Source organism: Pyxicephalus adspersus, chromosome 2 (genome assembly GCF_032062135.1).
Source record: "Pyxicephalus adspersus chromosome 2, UCB_Pads_2.0, whole genome shotgun sequence".
NCBI lineage: Eukaryota > Metazoa > Chordata > Amphibia > Anura > Pyxicephalidae > Pyxicephalus > Pyxicephalus adspersus.
Window position 1 is genome coordinate 157,848,870 of NC_092859.1, and position 21,821 is coordinate 157,870,690.

The 21,821-nt window shown below is 38.9% G+C and overlaps 2 protein-coding genes across 2 annotated transcripts in view; one reads left to right on the forward strand and one right to left on the reverse strand.

Annotated features, from left to right (window-relative positions):
• CIAO1 (cytosolic iron-sulfur assembly component 1) overlaps positions 1–1,400 on the forward strand; it is a 9,725-nt gene extending 8,325 nt beyond the window's left edge. Inside the window, exons 6-7 of the mRNA XM_072402855.1 lie at positions 380–461; positions 547–1,400. Of these exons, the coding sequence (XP_072258956.1) occupies positions 380–461; positions 547–781 (317 nt within the window). The 3' untranslated portion in view covers positions 782–1,400. The remainder of the gene's footprint in view (positions 1–379; positions 462–546) is intronic.
• Positions 1,401–2,364: 964 nt separating this feature from the next.
• SNRNP200 (small nuclear ribonucleoprotein U5 subunit 200) overlaps positions 2,365–21,821 on the reverse strand; it is a 28,515-nt gene continuing 9,058 nt past the window's right edge. The window contains exons 16-42 of the mRNA XM_072399147.1: positions 21,672–21,795; positions 20,504–20,653; positions 20,279–20,416; positions 19,921–19,971; positions 19,680–19,760; positions 19,517–19,600; positions 19,155–19,261; positions 18,952–19,070; positions 18,231–18,385; positions 17,246–17,435; positions 16,096–16,269; positions 14,400–14,560; positions 11,760–11,987; positions 11,410–11,601; positions 10,513–10,691; positions 9,839–9,990; positions 8,694–8,802; positions 8,502–8,610; positions 7,595–7,784; positions 7,009–7,173; positions 6,708–6,829; positions 6,138–6,281; positions 5,878–6,054; positions 4,872–5,032; positions 4,524–4,605; positions 3,712–3,804; positions 2,365–2,747 (exon numbers count right to left, since the gene is read on the reverse strand). Coding sequence (XP_072255248.1) covers positions 2,604–2,747; positions 3,712–3,804; positions 4,524–4,605; positions 4,872–5,032; positions 5,878–6,054; positions 6,138–6,281; positions 6,708–6,829; positions 7,009–7,173; positions 7,595–7,784; positions 8,502–8,610; positions 8,694–8,802; positions 9,839–9,990; positions 10,513–10,691; positions 11,410–11,601; positions 11,760–11,987; positions 14,400–14,560; positions 16,096–16,269; positions 17,246–17,435; positions 18,231–18,385; positions 18,952–19,070; positions 19,155–19,261; positions 19,517–19,600; positions 19,680–19,760; positions 19,921–19,971; positions 20,279–20,416; positions 20,504–20,653; positions 21,672–21,795 — 3,781 coding nt within the window. The 3' untranslated portion in view covers positions 2,365–2,603. The remainder of the gene's footprint in view (positions 2,748–3,711; positions 3,805–4,523; positions 4,606–4,871; positions 5,033–5,877; positions 6,055–6,137; positions 6,282–6,707; positions 6,830–7,008; positions 7,174–7,594; positions 7,785–8,501; positions 8,611–8,693; positions 8,803–9,838; positions 9,991–10,512; positions 10,692–11,409; positions 11,602–11,759; positions 11,988–14,399; positions 14,561–16,095; positions 16,270–17,245; positions 17,436–18,230; positions 18,386–18,951; positions 19,071–19,154; positions 19,262–19,516; positions 19,601–19,679; positions 19,761–19,920; positions 19,972–20,278; positions 20,417–20,503; positions 20,654–21,671; positions 21,796–21,821) is intronic.

Here is a 21,821-nt window from a genome sequence, read left to right on the forward strand (position 1 = left end):
TCTGGTGATTTTTAGTCAATAGTCCAACACACATTTGCTGAAGTAGGCTGGTTTTATTGCTTGTTTATTCAGTGTAACTGTGTATTGAGCTGTACTAAAACCAATGCAGAAGGCTTCTCTAATGATCAATTAACCTTTTACACCACCAGATATGCAGTAGTGAACGCAGCATTCCATTAGAACTGAACACTGATAAATGGCCTCCCTCTATTTATACAAATATTAATTACCAGGCATTTCCAGCTCCCATTATTAACATGATTTTGATTTTATATTTTTTGATAGACAAAGCAATTGTTTTCTTTCAAACATGAGAATATTTCTGTCTGACCTAAACTTTTCAATGGTGTTGTGTTTTTTTTCCATATTTTTTCTGTAGACGGAGGTAAAAGAGACCCCAGCTGGAAATGCGTATGCACACTGACGGGATATCATACAAGGACGGTCTATGACGTCAGTTGGTAAGCCCAGTATTAGTTTTTGGTACTCTGATGCTTTTTTACCTTTGGGTTGGTTCTTTACCCTTTTCTTCTTCGCTCCACACAGGAGTCACCTGACCGGTTCCCTTGCCACAGCCTGCGGCGACAATGCCATCCGGATTTTTGAAGAAGACCCAGGCTCTGATCCCACGCAGCCAACTTTCTCTCTTACAGCCCACATGCCACGTGCTCACTCCCAAGATGTCAACTGTATAGCGTGGCATCCCAAGGAGCCCAGTCTCCTGGCATCTTGTAGTGACGATGGTGAGATGGCGTTCTGGCAGTACCAGCGGCCAGAATAACCAATAGATCTAGTGATCAGCTAATTCTTTCACCCCCACCTTGTGGTTTTCTTTTTTGATCTTGATGCAGCCATCTTTTGTTTCAAAAGATTACTCTGTAGCACATTTCTAAGATCTAGCATGAAAACTGTGAAGCTGGACCAGAATTAAGCAGCAGCTGTATGCTTATTAAGAGCAGGTTTGCCTGAGAAAATTTATTTTTAACTCACGCTTTCTAAAAAAGGTTCTTCCTTGCGGATATCACATACTGCATTAAAGTTCTAAGTTTTACATGGTGTCACCTGCCCTCAAGTCTGTTTCTTTGACATAGGGAAAGCTTAGGACTGCTGGGCCCATTAGGTGGTTTGGCCTAACCAGACTTTGTAAGAAAGAATCAATGACATTTTTGATAATAAACAAAACATGTTGTAAAAACAATGAGAGATTTAAGTCTTGCTGCCTTCTACCCAGAACAGAGCTGGGTTGTGCTGATCATTAATAGAAATCTTTAGAGGTTGCTATAACAGAATAATATTCTGTTTAGTGATGTATTTATATCCAGAATATATGAAGTGTGTGAAACTAAAACATATCTATTACAATATACTGGTTTAATGTTAATAAAAAATTATTACCTTACCATATATATCTCCTAGAAATGTGTTGTGCTCAGACAGCTTCCCCATTCTTCTTATTCACTATAATTGCACAAGCAAAGCCGTCCAGAGGAAAAGGCCTCAATATTTATTCTCACAGCAACTTTGTATTTACTTCACCTCATCTGGTTTCTTCAACAACATACTGAAGGCAGGCATGGGCAAACTGCAGCCCGTTGGGTTTTTTATTCCGGCCCATCAAATATGGGTACATAATTGTCCACTGGCAATAAAAAGGGTGACCAATAACAGTTCTCACTGAAATTAGTGTAAGTTTTCATTTAATTTAGGGCTTTTACATCTAATTTTTATTATTTCATACAAATACTCCTTATCCATCTGACACTGGCCCAGCCCCTCTGTCAAGTTTTAAAACGCATTGTGGCCCCTAAACGAAAAAGTTAGCCCATCCCTATACTAAAAGAATATTATACACAGCAATGCAGGAAGCTCAAAGTTATTGGGAAAAGCCAGCAGGGTGCTATACATTGCTTGATAAAGATACCACCCCATTCCTCTCAAGAACTCATAGAAACAGTGGGCTGGATAGGTTAGTCAGTCTGAAACAGTGATTCTCAACCGGGGTTCCTCCGGCAGTTGCTAAGGGCTCCAATGAGTAAGTTGTGACTTTTGGGTCAATTTAAGTGACACCAATGATCTTGTGCTATCTGTAAGGGTGACATTTTCCCAACGGCCAGCAATGTAAGAAGCATTCATCTCATTAACCACCACACTAATATAATGTGAGATCCTGATTTAGTTATTGGAGGAGAGATTCCTTGAAGACCTGAAAGTTATTTCAAGAGTTCCCCTCTAGCTTATAAATTTAAGAAGGGCTGGTTTGGAGGAACGAGTCTGCTTACAAATAGAGTAACAGCAAGGTTGCAGTTATATTTTTATGACATTAAGTTGCCAAAAATATAAAAACACAAGAATACATTACTTACAAAAAAAAAAAAAGTTTATTTTAGACTCTTGCAGAAAAACAAATATGGCAAGAAAACAATTACAAACGTTTAGTAACATTACACTGTGCTACTCCATACATAGTTGCTGGTGTCACATTTAAAAAGCATCTATTTACAACAAATGATCTGTACTGTACCCACACAAGGTATTGGTATTTAACGATGAAGACTGAGGGATCGGCTGACATTTTACTCCCCCAGCACAAACAATTGAAGTTCTTAATCTGAGTCACTGTCGCTCTCTGCTTCTTTAACGTCTACACTGAACTTGTACTCCTGGTCACAGCCCATGTAAGCATCGCTCATAAAATACAGGGTGTAGTTATGGGCGCCAGTGGCTGGAGCTACAAAATCCAGTTTTACCTAAGGAGAGAAACAAAGCTGTGTTAAGACAACGTAAGCTCTAGATTTACTTTTAAAGCAGCAATAAAATACAGTTGTATACGATAGGAATTAAAAATGGAGTAAATGTACAGAATAAATGTGCTGCGGTAAAGCAAGCCAGCACAATGAGTTGCAGGGAAAAGTGCTGATACTGCAAGAGGAAGCCAGGCATGTGTACCATTCCTAAATAACCCTGTACTGTGAAAACAATGGGGAAGCGGCTTGGTATTTCTGACCTCCTTACAGTACCAGTTGTATGGCTGTATCAGTTCAATACTTTCTCAGTTACAGATCCAGAACAAGCAGGTGGATTATAAAGTAGAAACTCTTCATCTGCATTATTATGGATAAGGAATTTAGTTTTAAATTTAAAACTTTATTAAATACAGGATCCTGCCTAAAGCCTACATGCACTTTCCCACAATGTGACTCTCCTTGACCCTGCTTACACTAACTATCGAACATCCACGGCTTCGTACTTTCAGATATATTACCAAGGACTGCGGTGTTTGTTTACCATTCCTCCATTGCATTTATTTTTCTATCTGTGCAGTGCAGTCTCTATTGCTGCTTGGCTTCACTACAAAGTTACCGGTTGCTGCCCTTTGGATCTTGGCAAATCCAGAACTGTGGCAGTGAAAGGGGGGTTAAGTAAATGGGGAAAGAAAAGTTCACTTAGCTTTAATTTTGTTGAGAATTCTCATCCACTTACTGAGAAGCAAGTGAGAAATCCCACCAATGACAGGACCTTAAAAGGTAATTCTTCACTTCATATTCTGAAGACAAATGTAAAATTTCAGATTTCCCCGCACATTAAGTAGCAGAACTTCCCGTTTATAACGTGAAAATGCATGGAGTATCTGAAGAAATCTGATTTGACCCAAAGAAAGAATAGATAAATTGATTTTATAAACATAAAAAGGAGGACATTTCCAAGACTCACCTTAGCTTTCTGCTGTAATGTCAGCCTCTTGATGGAGATGAGGCTGTTGGATTTAGCATCTCCAATCACAACCCACCAGCCTTCTTCACGTTTCTTAAAAAAAAAAAAAAAAATAGATTACAACATTTTAAAATAATTTTTTGTAATAGGTTATTGTATACAAACCAAATATATGGAATTGAAAGTTCAGAGAGAACCTGAACTATTCCAGGTCACAAACTTTACTGGAGAGCTTGCATTCCCTGCTGTTCAGATTCCATTGGATCCTCTACCAAACACTTCCTAAATTCTCTGATTTTTAGTCTTGTCCCAGAGTTGCAGCTTACACAGGGTTAATAGCTCTACCCCATCCTCCACACACGATCAAGATTAACACAATATTGAAAAACTATTTTAAATCCACCACAAAATGGCCCAGAAGAAAGAAATGGAGGGTTCTGGACCCCAACCCAATGCAAACCTTCACTATATACCAGGGGTGTCAAATACACAGTGGGCCAAAATTAAAAATTTGGACAAAGTCACGGGCCAACCTTGATATTTATTGAAAAAATATCTACAATTGAGGAAGGTCGCTAATGAATGTCAACAGAGGAGGAGGGGGCGCTTGTGGGTCCTGATTAACATGCCAGTAGAGCATTCTGGGATTTGTAGTATTAGCAGTGTCTACTGGCAGGCCAGCTCTAGTAGACATTTGGTGTTTTCTCGTTTTCTTCTTTGACACCCCTGCTCTATACACAAAGTAGTTCATATTTGTTCTAAATCAAATTACTGCATTATAAAGCTATAAAGAATTCTCAGATAAAACATACCTGGGGGAATAAGGGAGCAATTACAGGACCTGTAACTTCCTCCTCTCGCTCCAGCTGCACAAGAACCACAACAGCACCACCACTAGAAAAAAAGAATAAAACAAACATTATATCTAATGCAGGTTAAATTATTACTTAATAGCATTACTTTCTGTTTATATATACAAATAAAACAACACTATGAATATATGCAATGGTTGCCCAAACAAACCAAATGTCTTGGATTATCTAAAATCGGATCGGCCAACATTTGTAACTGTTTGGGATTCATAAATCTTCAGGAACCTTGGACAGACCATTCATAGCTTGCCTTTTAATAGAAGCGTACCTGTGTAGTAAATGACTCACCTCTTTATAGAATCTTTTTCTGCCACCTCATAGGACAGCTCAATATTTGGATAGCGGTTACAGAATCTGGCCACATCCGCCATTTGGGCATCAGTGAGTTCCAGCAGCTCTGTGCGATCTTCATCCTCCATCTCCATGATATCAAACACGCTTTCCACTCCCTGTAAAAACAGCAGAATATAATTTGTCTATGTACTAGAATTGTGATCTCTGCATACTACAGTCTATTCTGCAAGTATTATTTGCACTTATCTGTGAATTCCTAGGGGCTGTTCACACCTGTAAACCCTGGTGTGTTGTATTGAAGAATGCTCAGCTGATTAGAACTGTTGCATCAAGGCAGCACACCTAATATAAATGGGCTGCCAACACATCAGAAGACAAAAGAAAGGATATGCCCTAGTTTTGTCTAACACACTGCATCACTACACGCAGTGGTGTGTTGAAGTTGCCCTAAAAAGTTGGGGTGCTGTCCAGAATGACTGGCACTGCCATGCCCAATAGCACCAGACCTCCACTGTGGGAATGCATAGCACAGCAGCAAACAGGTGTTAAATAGCCCCTAATGTACAGACTAAAAAATAACCATGTCTTAGTACCCAAACTGTACATACTTTGTACCATACTAGAGTTGTGTTCTGCAAGCATTGCTACTCGCCTTAACTGTACATTTCTTAAGGCAGATGTTTTCCTGCATCTGACATGAATTTGAAACACATGTCAAGCATAGGAAATCAAAATTCCATTGACTTTCATTTAGAACACCACATGGCACGTCAAAAGCTGTATTAACCCAGCCTTGGGATTCAGTGCATTGCTTTGGATGCAGCACGTCTTATTGAGGTGCATCTGAATTGCCAAGAAAAGGAAGTCAAATGCATGCTTTGCTTGACATTAAAATGCATTTGCCCATGGACACTTACCCTTAATGTGATGACTAGAACATAAATAACCATTTGTGGTACTCCTTGCATACTACAGACTGTTCTGAAAGCATAGCTCTTACCTTATCCGTGCATCTCTTGATATGCTCAGAAGTGAAGTGTGGCAACTGTTTCAGGTAAGAATCCTTAGACCACATAGCTTGTGTGACCATCTGTGCCAGTTCCATAGCAGCGAGAGCTGGACTGAGCCAGCCATTACTGGAGAGCACATCCACACATGCTTGGATAAGCCGGATTGCCTGGGAACAGAAAACAACAGTGAGTATCGGTCCCTAAAAACAGCATGTGATCAGTTAGAAATATGGCGGTGTTCATCTCTCACCTTACTAAGGATCTCCTCAGTGTCTGACTGGAGCTCTGCACTCAGCTGCATGCGGGAGAGGTGAGCCTGGAGCAGTAGGTTAGTCTTCACGTGGGGGTCATTGAATTTAGGATTGGTCAGTTTGTGGGGAACCTTCTGTGCCAGCTGGAGAATGATACATAATGTACATCAGGACAAGGAATCAATAAATAGCTTATCAGTTACTTAAATTTATTAACGACTGCAAAGACTTCTCTACCAGCTTCCTTTTACTGTAGTCTGTCATAAAGATGCATAGCTACTCGTATCAGAAAGTGTTGTTGCTTTTTATTTTGTTTTCAAATACAATTTTTTCCTAGATTTTAGAAAATTAAACAAAATGTGGCGGTAATATTGATCTACACCCATCGCAAGGCCTATTTCATTCAATTATTTTCCACTCACTATTTTGCAAAGTTTAGATGCTCCAAGCCTGGGGCAGTGTATGGTGGACATCCATTGGAGCCACCCATTTCTTCCACTATGGGAGTATTATATAGTAAAAAGAAGAATCTGACAGCTGCCGTATTTCAAGTCGTATTCAATTCCTACCTGGCGTAGCAGGTTGTCCTCCCGGTGGCGGATTGGTATACTTTCATACTCTGCAGCATTGGAGATGATTTCGATCAATCCTCGTACCTTGGTCTTGGCATTCAAAGACATACTGAAGAGTTCTGAGGAATAAATGGAAGGAATGAGAGCAAAGAACATAACGGTCTGGCTCAAACAGTGGTATCTGCAACTTGGTAACCCACAGCAACCAGATTTCATCTTTCATCAAACTGGAAAAGTTACCAGTTTTGGCAGATTGATGAGTTTACCTTGCTTTTATTAGGAAACAGCTTGAACTTACCAATGGTGGTGTAATTGATGTAATAATAGGCTGCAATCATGCCCAGATTAAGCGGTGCCACATCCATTTCATCTTCAATGCTGATACACTTGGACTGTTCTAGGTCACTGAGGGTATGTTCCACCAGCTCTGACAAATGATCCGACAGATGTCTATGGGAGACACCTAAAAGACAAGCAAATCATGTTATAAACCAACCCAAAAACTGCCAGACAGTACAGCAAAATAAAAGGGGGTTTCAAATGAAATATGTAGTACTTTACAATACAAAATTAGGAAATTCATTACATACCAGGTTGTACGTTTGTGACACTTTACTGTGCCAGTCAAGCCAACTTGGCACATCCATCTGACAAGCTTTATCATATTAGGGGATTATTCTTAATTATGGAGTGAAAACAATCAGTGAACAGAGAGAGCCTGGGTGGGCATGGATTACTTGTCACATGAATAAGGATTTCCTGGTGTGTGGCTGAACTTTTTCCTTTCCTGTTGACACAGGTCAGGGATTGACAAGCTGTGCAGTGTCAAAGGAAAGAAGTTTGCTTGTTCAAATCATGTTTGGGTGGGAGGTCTCTATCCTTACCCTGCAGATTGTAGTAGTTGGGGTTCTGTGTCATTCGTCTGTACAAGAATGTCCAGGTAAGATAATCCACAGCATCCTGTTTGTTTTCAACAGTCTTGGTGACAATTTCAGCATTAAAGTGGTCATGTAAGCAGTGATCCAAGTGAGATTCCACGGGCAGAGGCTCATACAAAAACTTCTTAAAGAAATCCTGGGAAACAGTTTAAACGTAATAGTAAGAACATATGAAAAAGTAATGGTATATAAATATATATTAAATACAGCATTGGTTCCTCATACTGTGCACGAATAACACCAGAATCTATGGCTGCAACTCTGATTCCCTTGACATACCATACTGCCTTTGGTCAAGAAAAATGTTTAATAAGATCAAAGCCTTTGCTTCTCTTGACGTACATATGTAAGAAAAATACCCAGACTCCCCATACCCTTGAAAAAGCAGCATTATTAACTGCAAAACGTGTCAAGTGGGAACAAGCTCATGTGGAGCCAATATGTACTAAGATTCACATTTTTCTGTGCTGGGTATTTTCAGTATTTAATGGCACATTAATGTGTTTTTAACTTTTTGTATGTATACATGTACTTTTTTTTAAATAAATAAAAAATGATTGTTTAATTATTTTTAAAGATGTTCCTTTAAAATGCCTGCTTCTCAAACAGCTAGGTTTGTAGTATTGGATAAGATGGAATAAATTACTGGTATTAGGATTTGTTATTTTACCTCAAGTAACAACATCCAAATTAAATTTCATTGATATCTTTACAATTAGCCAGATATCAACTCATTGTAAGCTGACCTTTGGCTCAGAAATACTTCCTCCCAACAATGAATTATATAATACAACTTTATCTAATGTATGAGGGAAGCAGAGATATAAAAAAAAACCCATTCAAAAAATCTCACCTTCTTTGACCCTTGACACATGATAACACATCGCCCCTCATCATCTTGCAAGGGCCTGTTGGCATACCCTACCATCTGAAGAACATCAAAGATGGGGTAATCTACATACCTGCAAAGTAAAATACAGCAATAAGATAAACAAATAAATAAAAGACAATTCCAATAACAAATATAAAAATTAAAGATACATACGCATGGATCTTTCCATTATAGTACTGAGTGTCCATGATGATGACAAGGTGAGCGGCAACGTTGAGACCCCAGCAAAGACTGCGAGAAGCTACTACTACTTGTACTGCTCCTGATAATTGGAAAAACAATGCACATCACGGTTATGTCAAGGAAGTCACAGGTAATGCAGAGAAAGACATGTAATACATATCTCCAAATCAAAACTACCTTATGAGAGAACCATAATCTAGCTCTGGGTGTCATACAAACCATGGATATAGGTTCTTGTTTAGTGTCTGTAGCATGTGTTGGGATTCTGCTTCCTTAGATATTCAGGAAACTATTTCATGTAAATCGCACCTATCCTATGCAGCCAACACCTTTGATAGGCCGGGTTTAAGGTCCTCCAGCCAAAGCTGATTTCTCCACAGCCATTTTTAGCCAGGTGGACCACCCGGCTCTTTCAGTATCCACCCGGCTGTTTTTGGGTGGTTACTGAAGAGTTGGGTCACAGTACAGAGGCCAACACCCACCTACACTTTTTTCCCACCCGGCTTAAAAAAATCTCTGGGTTGAGCACGGCAAGGAATCTCATTGGAATAGCAAAAGAAGGTTTTACCACTGTCTGGATACAGACATTGAATTGTACAGTGTAAAAGGGTAATTAGCTGATCAAAAACATTATAGGAGAAGAGGAGTATTTATTTTATTCCTTACATCATCTTATTGTGAGCCTTTGTCAAGTTGATTTCTGTAACTTTTACCAAGTAATCTTGTTTCTCCTATGTAATCAATAATAAATGTGATGGATTCTGAAAAAACATTTGTGAGGACATTTGCACTATAACTATCCTAATAGGAGGCAGGGACTTGGTTTGTATCAGAGCAATATAAACAACAGAAGCAGTAAAACCTGTAGAAAAGGTTAGTTCTCTTTATATAGCCCACACAAGATACTACTATAAAGTGTACAAAGCTAAGAAGGAAAAATCCAAACCATTTGGATTTGCAGTTAAGATGTTGCTTTCCTGTACTTTTTCCCCACATCATACATTGTTGGTCTTCAATAAGCCTATTTTCCCAAGTAGTTGTGTTCCCCCAGATAAAAGAAATACAGTTAGGTAATGTATGATATTCTCGAGAAGAAAAAGTCAGTATGTGCTTACCTGAATTGAAAAGCTGCTCAACAATTCGCCTCTCCAACGATGACAGACCCTCATGGAGATAACCCACGCCATTCAGAAGGGTCTCTTTCAACGTGTTATCACTTAGTTTGTCAAGGTACGGAGCCAGATCCTTCTCTGTGCAGTGCAGGAATCTGTAAGGAGGAGTTTTGTTAACTTATTGCTTTCTGCAGAGTAAATGGCAAGAACTACTTAATAATCCTTTATAAAACAGTTCACTAGACATTCATTAGATTTATTTCCAAAAAACGGAAGCCCAACAATGGCCTGCAAATGTTAAGCTGCATTTGAAAGTCATTCCTATACATATAGAGGTAATACAGGTAAGAATTTCAAACTTTTCTCTTATTTGCAACCTTGTCCCAGGTCAATGACTCAAAACACTGGCAAGTCAGCCTGACAGCAAGCCGTCATACAAGGAAGGTTGTAGACCTCTCTGGCAAGTTCATGTCAGGGGGGCAGTTGGAGGACAGGCAGTACTTGCAGTGGTGATAATTGCACTCATGTAAGCAGTGCTAGCTCTGGAGCAGAGCACACCTGTAATGTATTTCACAAAATAACACACCAGCTCTGCAGCTGGTTTAAGCCACAATTGTGACAGATAAACAAGTTAAAAAAATATTTTTAAACACCTCCAGAATTTATTTTCCTTTTACCTTTGTCGCTGAACATCAGAGGAACATGCAGTGAGTATGTCAATAGCTGTGAGCCGAGTCTGCTTCCTTGATGGAACAAAGACAATGATGGGTTTCTTGGGAGAATGTTTCACAATGGCATGGTACACAGGTTTGGCCATGGACAGCAGTCTGGTCTGTGTGTGGCTGATGTTAAATCCCTAAAAAAAAAGTTAAAAGAAATGTATGTTATTAAATGCATAATAAACAGTAAGAAGGGGCTGAGCATTTTCTTTTAAACAGGGCATTTATGCAAATTGGAAAAATACGTTTGGTAACTAAATATGTTAACCAGTAACATTTCTCCCATTTTTTTTTTTAATTAGTGGAAAATGGAATCCTCCAATTTACCATCCTATTATCCGAGCATCAATCCACATAAAGCCTTACCTCTAAAGCTAATATAATGAAGCGTATATATTCTTAGATGTGGCTGCTGAATTTGCAACCCCCCCATCTTTACTTTATCTTCACCTAATAGACCTATAAAAGCACCCTACCCACTGTGGTAAAGTAGCTATCCTCACTAAATCTCCAGAGGAAGGTTTTCTCCAGGATGGGCTTTAAACACGTCTTCCGCTAAATCTTTTATCTCTATATGGGACATAGTGGTTTGGGGGGGAAATTGTAGCTTACAGAAGATAAATGCTTTCTACTCTCTATCTATCCATGCCCAAGAGTCATCAATGGCACCTTCTATATTACTATTCTGTCAGGATCCTTTGAATGGCCAGCTTTCAGCCAGACCAAATTTGGTCAAAGTTATGATCAATAGTTCCCAAAGTCTTTAAAACAACTTAAAAACCGTGAACAAAACAGAAAACAGTAACCAGCTTAGTGCTTCTTTTGCCTAATAATAAAAGCATAAATTTATCTTACCTGTATATGTAATTCTAATGGGACAGGTCTCACATTTGGATGGAAGTTAAATGTTGAGGTGGCGCTGCATCCCAGCCAGTGAGCCACATCTTTAGCATTCGACAAGGAAGAACTGAGAGCCACAATTCGGATCGGCCTCTCGATTTGAGAGGAGATATACCGCATACGGGAACAGATGACCTCCAACACAGGCTATAAATAGGATGACAGCATAACTAGTTAATACATTGGCCTATAACAAAATGCATGTTTAACATATAGAGGAAACTAGTATCCGCAGATTTTTTTCGATGTTTTCAATAAAAGTAAAATGTACAGTAAGTTAAGGGCTGAATGACCAAACCACTCACCCCATTAGATCCACCGATGAGATGGGTCTCATCCACGATAAATAAGCTAACATTCTGAACATTCTTACGCTGTTTCCATCTTCGGGACAAGATGTCCCACTTCTCAGGGGTACTGATTATGATGTTACCTTTCCCCAGTAATTTTAAGTCTGTGCTGGTCTCACCAGTTAGGAGTACAACTTTCTTATAAAGCCTGTCCTGGAACTTCTCAAACCAGTTCATGAACACCTACATCAACACCAAAAAAAAAAGTCTGTTAGAAGGGGGCATTTGCATATTTTCCATCAAATTACTTTGAAATTGCCATTGTCTAAAAACATACAATTTAAGCTGCCTAATCACATAATGATTTACATCTGTATTATTATTAGTAGTAGTAGTAATAATAAACAAGATTTATATAGCACCAACATATTATGCAACGCTGTACATTAAATAGTGGTTGCAAATGAGACAAATACAGACAGTGAGGAGGAGGAGGAGGAGGGGACCCTGCCTACAATCTAGGAGGAGGAGCAGGTATCAAACAATAGGAGGGAGATATGGAATGCTGGGAAGTAGTGGGGATTTAGGAGCCAGAAAGATGGGTAGGTGAGGTTGAAGCGTTGGGTTTTGAGTACTCTTTAGGTACAGAAAGTAGAAGCAACCTGAATAGGGCGTAGAAAACCACTCCAGAGAGTCGGGCAGCTCTAGAAAAGTCTTGGAGCCGTGCGTGTGATGAGGTATGGTTTAACCCCTCTCATATCTTGAGCATGCCTGCCCTGTGATCACCCATATTTACCAATAAATGTTTAAGCCAGACATAGATTCCTAATGTGCAGCCTGTCATTTTGTTTTTTTGCTGAGATACGGGGACTCATAGACAATCTATACCCACTTAGAAAATCCTGATTGTATATGCATCAGTCTTGTACAGACAGATGCACAAATGGGTTGAAAGATGTGTTATTTGCATACATTTTCATAAGTGAATCACATCTAACAACTGACACTTACAGCTAATGAATGCACAAAAGTAGTAATGGGATAAATGCAGCAGTTTGAGAGTGTGTGTGGGTGGAAGACATATTAAGTGTGTACAGCCTTCCCAGAACAACTTAAACAGAGATCGGAGCCAAGGGAAAAAAAAAGTAATTACAGCGCGCAACTAAGTAAGAATTTCAGTGTCCTTAGAACAGAGACAGTATATGAAAAGGAAGGCAGAGGATTAGGCTGATTAACAAGTCTGATATGCTGAAGATAAATCTATGCTGGGAATTGGAGTGGGAGAGCAGAGAGAACGTTATGTTCGAAACGTGCAATTACTAACTGTGCTTAGAAAAGCTGCATGACAACTGTAAAAACCTGAGCATAATAAAAGAAAAACTATTTTCATTACTTAGGAGAGAAGATTGGGGAAAAGTTCCAAGTAGCTGTATGGAGGAGGATTTTAGAAAGAGTTGGAACAAAAGGTCAGCACGACATGCGATAGCTGACAGCTTTTGGGAAAGGGGAGGAGGGAGATAGAAAACACAACAAAGATAGTAGATTTAAAACATAATGGATGAGTAACTAAACCAAAAAAATACTTTGCAGCTGAAGTTAATGTTACGATTGGTGAAGTGTTCCGTATTATTTTCCCACCTAGTCCACAGAAATATCTTTAAAGTATTCCACATTTCCTTGTACCCAGGGGCAAGGTTTTCTCTCCATGCCATCATTGAGCTAAGAGTATAGCCACCAAGAAGCTTGCTCCCGCATCTTAGAGCTACAATGGAGATGTGCTGAAGCAGCAAGCGCCTACAGCCGATCTCTATTTCCTCCCTCTGGACCACCCACTCTATTCAGAATAGCATGCGCTAGTGCTAGGCTAGCGTGAATCGTATCATGGGACTTGAAGTCCACAGAGGGGCTTGGGCAGTGCTGTGCACAGCCGTGTGCTACACCAGGGTACTGTGGAACTGCAGTGACCCTGTGCCGAGCATTGCAATCAGATCAAACAGAGCTTTATAAACGATTCCCTATTGTAATTTTTTTATTAAAAAAAAGCAGCCCCAAAGCACACAAAAATTCTATACATTGTTATAAAAATTCAAGGAAATCCTTGAATATATCTTCACCTTTGTAAGATTTCTGCCCTTTTACATGTATTGTGGCAGATTGAAGTTATTGGGACTAACCTGTTCTACTTTCACCACCCTTAGCTGTACAAACTTTCATTCAATCTCTAAACCCTCCATTTTTCTGATGTCTGTATTCCTGAATAGGATGCAAGAGCAAAAAGCTCTACATACTTTGTCAGTCTATTAAACTTCCAGGAGTGTTGTCCACAGGAATTCCATTCTCCTACCTATACTTTGCTATAGAAATCGGCAGTGACACATAAGTTAGATAAAGGAACTGAATTCTTAGGAGCCCAAATGAAAACTACAGTAAGAGATGGTAATAGACATTGTTCGGTGGAGAAAGAAGTAAAAAAAAACTCATAATAACTCTTCTTTAGCAGAAGCCTTCTTTTAGGATATACGTCAACCTAACCTATGCTTTATCCCATGATTTCCTCCTAAAACTTAATTTATTAGGACAGAGCTATACAACAGGTCATACATTTCATTGGTTGGGATGGAGACAGTTAAAGGATGATATCAAGTGAAAAAATACCTGTTCGGCCAGAGCCTCCATAGGAGTGATATATACACATCGCCCTTCTGAGTTCAGTAGCAACATTCGAAGGATGGCAAATTCAGCACATATAGTCTTCCCACTGCCAGTTGGAGCTCCCACAAACACATTGTCATCACTGTTATAGATAGTGTTAAAGACTAAAAAAAAAAAAAAAAAAAAAAAAAAAGAGAGAAATATTAAAACAGTCATGTGGTATATACTTATTATGTACAATGTATCTCCATACACAGGAGAGCTGGTGGTGTGATAAATGAATAGGTTAAGTATAAGTGCCGTTTACCTAGACTGCAATATTTGGAGACAGCTAATTTACAAATGTAAGATCCATCAGCTTTAAGAATTTAAACTTTCAAACAATGAGATAATGACATACAGAGTTCACCCAAGGGAGCCCTGTTTAGTAAATTGGATCAAGGTCGTACAACACTTGCCAATTCGTGGAAATCAAATGTAATCCTCCTGGGTCCACTCTTTGTTAAACTGGATTGGGTTACCATAAAAGACAGGTTAACACATACCCTTAACACCCTAGATAAATTTGACGGTAATCGGCGAAGCGTGGATTACCTATAGGTCCACACAGCTGGACAGCATCTAATTTCTGACAACTTGTAATGTGAGATTTCTCCCCTCAACTCCATCCCTCTCTTCTGTGTCCCCTAGTCCTATCCATATCCTTAAGACATTAGGCCTGTAGGGTTCAAACATAGCAAAATGTTCTGGGATGAACTCCGATCGGGCCTCGGGGGTTTGAAACTGTCACTTTACTGTGTGTTTATGGTTATGTTTTGCCAAATGTCAACCATGTTTGATAATATTTGTTCTATGTCAAGTTTTCTTTTTGCTTATCTATTGAAAAAAAGATTGTAAGCCCTTGTGAGGGTTGGTTATATGACAGAACAATTGTAATGTTAATTGTTTCTTATGTTAAAAATGTAATAAAAAGATTGAAATAAAAACAGTGACATAAGACAGCTGCGAATGATACAGCATTGACAGCAGACACTCTGTATCTGCTCTTTTGTCTAGACCCACTGTCATTCATTTCACAATACTCTGAGGACGCAAACAGATCAGGGAGGGAGGCAGAATAGTTTATTATTTACGTTTTCAGGGATAGCTTTCATATTATACAGTTGTATAGCAAAAGGGTATCTTTAAAGGTTTACTGCAATTATCAAGTCAACTATTAATATTCATTGCCCACCACTTGTACAGGACGTTATTGTTATCTGTTCAACAGAAAGCTGACCAGCTATATGCACAATAGCACGCCACTCAAATGTTTACATAGAAAGGACAAGAGCCAGGAAGGCAGGGGGTTGCTGTAAGTTTACCTACATAACAACGCATCCCAGAGGACTTAAGTGGGAGGTGAAGGATTTCTTTCATGGTACATTCTGTGTTTAAGTGCAGTTATCCTTTAAGTGACAGTCGCATAACTAACAGCAAAAAATGTTCTTGTTTAATCAAAATCCATGTGTGCAGCTCAGCTCCACACTACATAAAACATTACTGTAAGTAACAAAATGGAATGCAAATATACAGGCGTAGGCAATTCTGAAGTTAAGTAGAGGATTTTAACAAATGGAATGCAAATATAAAACACAAAAGTAACAAAGTTATGAAAAGAATCCTGTAACTAGAGGAAGTTATATAACATATCACTAACCTTGGGTTTGGATAGGGTTAAAAAATGGGAATTTGTCTTGATAAAGACTCTCAAATGCACTGTTTCGCAAAGCAGAGACAGGAAGAGGCTGAAGGTCCAGTAGCTCTGTAGGTGGAGGGTATTTCTCAGGAAGAATTAAATGGCGGAAGGAGACTGGAAGTTGTGTCTCACAGGCTGCAAAGAGAAACAGAGATGATCAATGATCTAACAATTCAAGCTTATACCAAGTTGATTGCACAAACACTTTGAGGCTAAACCATAATATAACAGTGTTAACAACACTTATTCATCCCTCCCCTCAGGCACGTTGTCTTGGCGTCACCTTTACATCTATTCTGCCCTCTCATTTACTCCCCATATTCATAACATTTCCAGGTCCTGTTACTTTCACCTGCACATCATCTGCAAAATCCGCCCCTACCTGACCCCAGAGAACAACAGACTCCTTGTACATGCTCCTATCTCTCACATGGACTACTGTAACATCCTACTCTCTGGTATTCCACTAACCCGAATCCCTGCACAGCTCTTGTCCCACCTACCTACCTGATAGAAATATACCCCCCTAACTGCTTTTTTTGCTCCCCCAATGACCTATTAATGACTTATGACTAATGACTTTTCTAGAGCTGCCCCGACTCTGGAATGGTCTTCCTCGTCCTATTCAGCTTGCTCCTACTTTCTGCACATTTAAAAGAACACTCAAAACCCTTTGAAAAAAAAAAAAAAACCTCTTCACGGCAGGGTAAGCTCTTCAGGTCAGGGTCCTTTCCTCCTCCTGTGTCACTTGTCTGTATCTGTCTGTTATTTGCAACCCATTTATTGTACAAGGCTGCATAATATGATGGCTCTTTATAAAGCCTTTAAATACTAATAATATATCTGATACTAAAATTACAAGGAACAAGGAAGGGACTGATTTATTGTTGCCTGCAGCTTTTGAACCTGATCTGTCAGAACCTACTTTTCTCTACTTCTAAAATAGGCCAAGTTTCTGTAAATGAAACAATAACTGAGGCTATAAACACTGACTGACATATCCTAGAAGCCCTCCATTAAGAAATCATCCACACAGCTAAATTTTGCTGTGTAAAGACATATGACTTCAGGATGTAATATGGGTGAAAAACGTACTAAAAAGGGCACTTACACAGCCAGCGATCAGATACAACACGAATGAAGTATTGTGGAGGAAGTGGCTCGAACACAGGCACAAAGAATGTAACAAGATGCTCGTCCTGGGCATATTTCGCTTTGAGAAGAAAATACTCATGATGCAAAATCACTTCACTGTCAACATCCTCTACCAAAATCCAGAAAGCTTCAGAAGATCCATGAACCTAAAAATAAAATAAAGAAAACTGTGAAGAAGCTACACAAATGACATACAAGAGGGCAGCATATGCTAAGCTGTCAACCAATAATATACCAACCTACTAGCAAATGATTATCATTGGAATAGCCTACATGATAAATGTTTTAGGCTTTTTTGGGGCTAAATAAAGAGCACATCGCTGACCGTGCTCCTAAAAGTCATCTTCACTTGAATATAGACATATAGATGATAAGTGCACCTCTAAGGAATTAGATTGCATAAGAAACCACACACAAACATGTAAAAGGACAAATTCAGAGCAGGCAGTGCTGCTGTAAGAAACAGAACCCAGGACCTGTAAGAGCTCAATAAGACCTGATAAGAGCTCAATAAAAGCAGCCCTTATTATAGGACATCAGTGTACTATTGTGTCACTCACTTAGCAAAAGTTTGCACAACACTTTATAATGCTTTTTATTATGACGCTTGTTTTCTATTCCATGGGAATTTTGCTGAGTTCACACTGTGGCACTGCATCAAAGCACACATTACCACAATGCAAGGAAACATGGCCTATGCATTAGCTTTCTTTGATGCCAATAAGTCCTATTGACACCCCAATGTAACTCACCAACAGAACTGCAGAACAGCACTACCATATGTTATTAGGTGCTGTATTAGATATAATTAAGACATGACCATTTTTTGGTGACTTATGTCAAATTAACAGGCGATCTCTGCGTTTATATACAACAGGTGTGTGAGGCCAGCTTAAAAATTTACACACTGCATCACTGATCACCTGTTCTCCACAGCTTACCTTGTCATCCCACTGGAAGTCAGGGGTAATTGTCAGCTCTACTTTGAGCGTGGAACGAGTGATGGGCTGTATATGCACTGATAGATCCAACTTAGGGAATAAGTGCACATATTTATGGATTGTCTTTCCCATTTTGGGCATTCGGATCAGCTCACCTGTGGAAACCAAAACAAGTAATAAGGAATCAAATCGTACAAAAGTTAAAAAAAAAGTTTTAAAAATGTCAACATATGTCATGAACATATTTAAGGCAGAAAGAACAGCTGTGGACTAATTAGTTACAAGGTCTCTGTGTAATTAGACTTAATAACAGAACATGGGGGAATATGGGGGGGCTGCAACATCAGAAATTATCAGTGAGTGGTGCAGATTATAACATTAAAGGAAACAAAAAGAGCTTAGGGCATCATCTCCAACTTCTACTGCACCCTGGTTTACCACTATCGAAATCTTATGACCTTATTAATGTGAGTTCTAAGTACACTTGTTACATGCTTCAGGCCAAGGTATGGCCTGAAACAAGTACGATTCACAGGCAACTAGTTTTTTCAGGTCAGCAACAGCAGGCATATTTTCCCTCAGTACAGTTTCCCCAAACCTTTGTGTGTAAAAATTCTGGGACTAGGGAGACTATGAGCAAGGAAGGATTTTCTAGCTATAATGGAAATAATAATTTAATTACACAGGCTAGTACCAATTGGGACATCCCATAACTTCTTACCTATTTCATTATGATTCAAATCATATAAGCGCTCAAAAGGGAAGTTCTTCTTTTCAATCTTCTTAACCACTTCCTCAGGCAGTTTCTTGAACTGGCGGAGAGGACACATGGACTGCCACCTATTAGGAAATGACAAGGTTTAGAACTGTGTATAGCAGACTATAAGAGACAACTGAATTGTAAACAAGAAGAATGGCTCTTACATTCTCTTGTCAATCATCTTGCAGAGATTTAAAGTCTTGTCGGTAAGCTGTGCCCATCCTCTATTTAATACTATTTCAAATATTGCACGCATGAGTCGACCTGCAGACTGGAAAACAAAAAGCCATTTGATATACTAAAACCACAAAATATCCAGGAATAATTTACTCAAAGAAGTTACTTTTCAAATGATGTATGCCCAGTCCAAAATGTTTCTGCATAGATTTGTATACAGCAGAGATAAGGGAAAGAATGAAACCCCAGTTTCTATTAGAATTGGCCCAGTTTAATTTTAGACTTGGCTGGACTTTGTTTTTTTTCCCCCCAAAAGGCTAGAGGAAAACATGCAATACTGCTTCAGTACCTGTGTGACATACACCATGTCTGCCATTAGAGCAAAACCTTCCAGTTTCAGCTGTGAGATGAAGGCCTGGAGCAAGACATTGATCTACAGAGAGAGGGTATAGGGATTAGATAGGAACATAAAGTTCTTCAGTTCCACATATAGTAAAGAGAACTGGACTCACCTTAGCACTTGGTTCCTCTATGCTTTCCTTTACAGGTATTGGTACCCTTTCCAGCAGCTTCTGCAGCTCCAACTTCTCTTCCTGTAAAATAGATGATATTTGTTTTGATTAATGACTTTAAAGACTAAAATATTTATTCAAAATCTTTGCTTTACTTCCACTTCATGTCATTTTCCTTAATCACAATAATGGTACATTAGGAATTTTTACTCCATTGGACACAACTGTGTCCTTTTCTTACCTCTCTGACTGTGATATTCTTGAACTCTGAAGACAGTGAGAAGACACGAAGGGGTCAAGAACATCATTAATGATGGTTTTCATTCTTTTGATTTCATGATATAACTCTAAGAAATTTGTAAAATAAGTGAATCAGAGACTTTTTTATGGATTTTGTGGATTTATTTAGCTCAAGTATTTTACACAGCATTGCAGATAGTCCAGAGTCAAAAACAAATCTAAATGACCCTACCATAGTCATAGTTTATTAATCATAATATTGTTCTATTCATTTTTATTTTTTAATGAACTTATCAGGATGTTTTGGGTGCAAGGTGAGTATGGCTAGACACTTTCCACCATATTACAGAATGTGATCACAACCATATTGTAAGACATGAGGTTACCTGAATGTGTTTGTCGGCAAACAGATCCTCCACTAGAGTCCTATCTACACGACTCATTCCTGCATGGTGAATAGCAAAACTGTATGGCAGGAGGTCTTTCAGCTCAAGGTTCTAAAGAATAAAAAAAAAAGAATTGTGAAAAATGTAAAGGGAGCTATAGGAAAACACAGGATACAGTCAAAAAGTGAGTAAACCTACCTTGCATTGCTCGGCTTCTGTACGCAATACCTCAGTAGATGCAGATCCTTCTCTCAAGAAAAGACCTAGTGTATCCTTTTCCAAGCACATGTCTCTGATGGCTCTGGATGTCTTACCAGTTTCTTTCCTGGAATGGACAAAGACCAGCACCTGGGAAGAAAACAGCTCACTTTAAAAAGGGTTAAAGAAGAATTTTTTAACCCAAAATGTTTTCCTTGGTTGGATTGCCAGGTAGATATAGTTAGTTTTTTTCCTTCCCTGGCTTACGCATAGTTTCACTAAAGGGAAAGAAATGACTTTTGAAGGCAAATGGGAGCATGAACTCATACAAGTTTTCCTACCGCAATAAAGACTTCAGCATAGACTCCAACGACAGGATGGGTACTCAACAATAAATAGCTCATTCTGACAATATGTGTAGTTTTGATATCCCTTAAATAGCATGTTTCATACATGTAAATTATTATATGAACTAATATATTGTTGTGAATATTTTTGATCACACTATTCAATTGCGACATATTTACTATTGCATTTTATAGCTTGATTGCAATCTCAATGCACCCCCTGAAGAAGCTGAATTGGCAAAACCCGTTGGGCTTGAGACGTATTGTTCTGCAATTTTCAACTATATAGGCATTTATTGTCTAGCCAACAGGCATCAACCCCCAAGGTACTTCGGGGCTGCCTCTGTTTTGATGTGTCAATTATTGTACTATATTAGGCTCTGCACCTTGTATATTACGTTTTGATGATCATAGGACATTTGCCAAAAAGAAAAACCCAGCTTTTCTTGTCTCTTGAAATTCTATCATATTTGGGGGAGGCACATTACCTAATCATTTGGCAAAGGGTGTCACCATTTTGTTACACAATCTATATTAATACCGAGTTCCTTTTTTGAGCCTTGCGGATGGAAGTTTAGCTTTAACCGCTGCTAGGAGGCATGGAATAATGAATATGTTTTGCCACTCATTCTTGAGCTCAAAAAGCTACTTAGATAAATGAATAATTATTACTAGCTATGGCAAAACCTTGATAAATGAGAACATTTACAATTAACTGTATCTTGAATAGTAGAAAAGAACAGTGAAAATGAGTATTGCTAACTGGTGCTGATTGGATTCCTTTGACTACTGTAAAAAATGTGAATGCCACAAATACACACCTGGTTTTTCCCAGCATGCTCCATGATCTTCTCATATACAATCTCATTCATGATCTGGAAACGTTTAATAGCCTTCTTCTCTGTGATACCAACATATGTCTGCTCCAGAGGTACAGGTCGGAAACTAAACATAAAGAAACCGGTTAACAT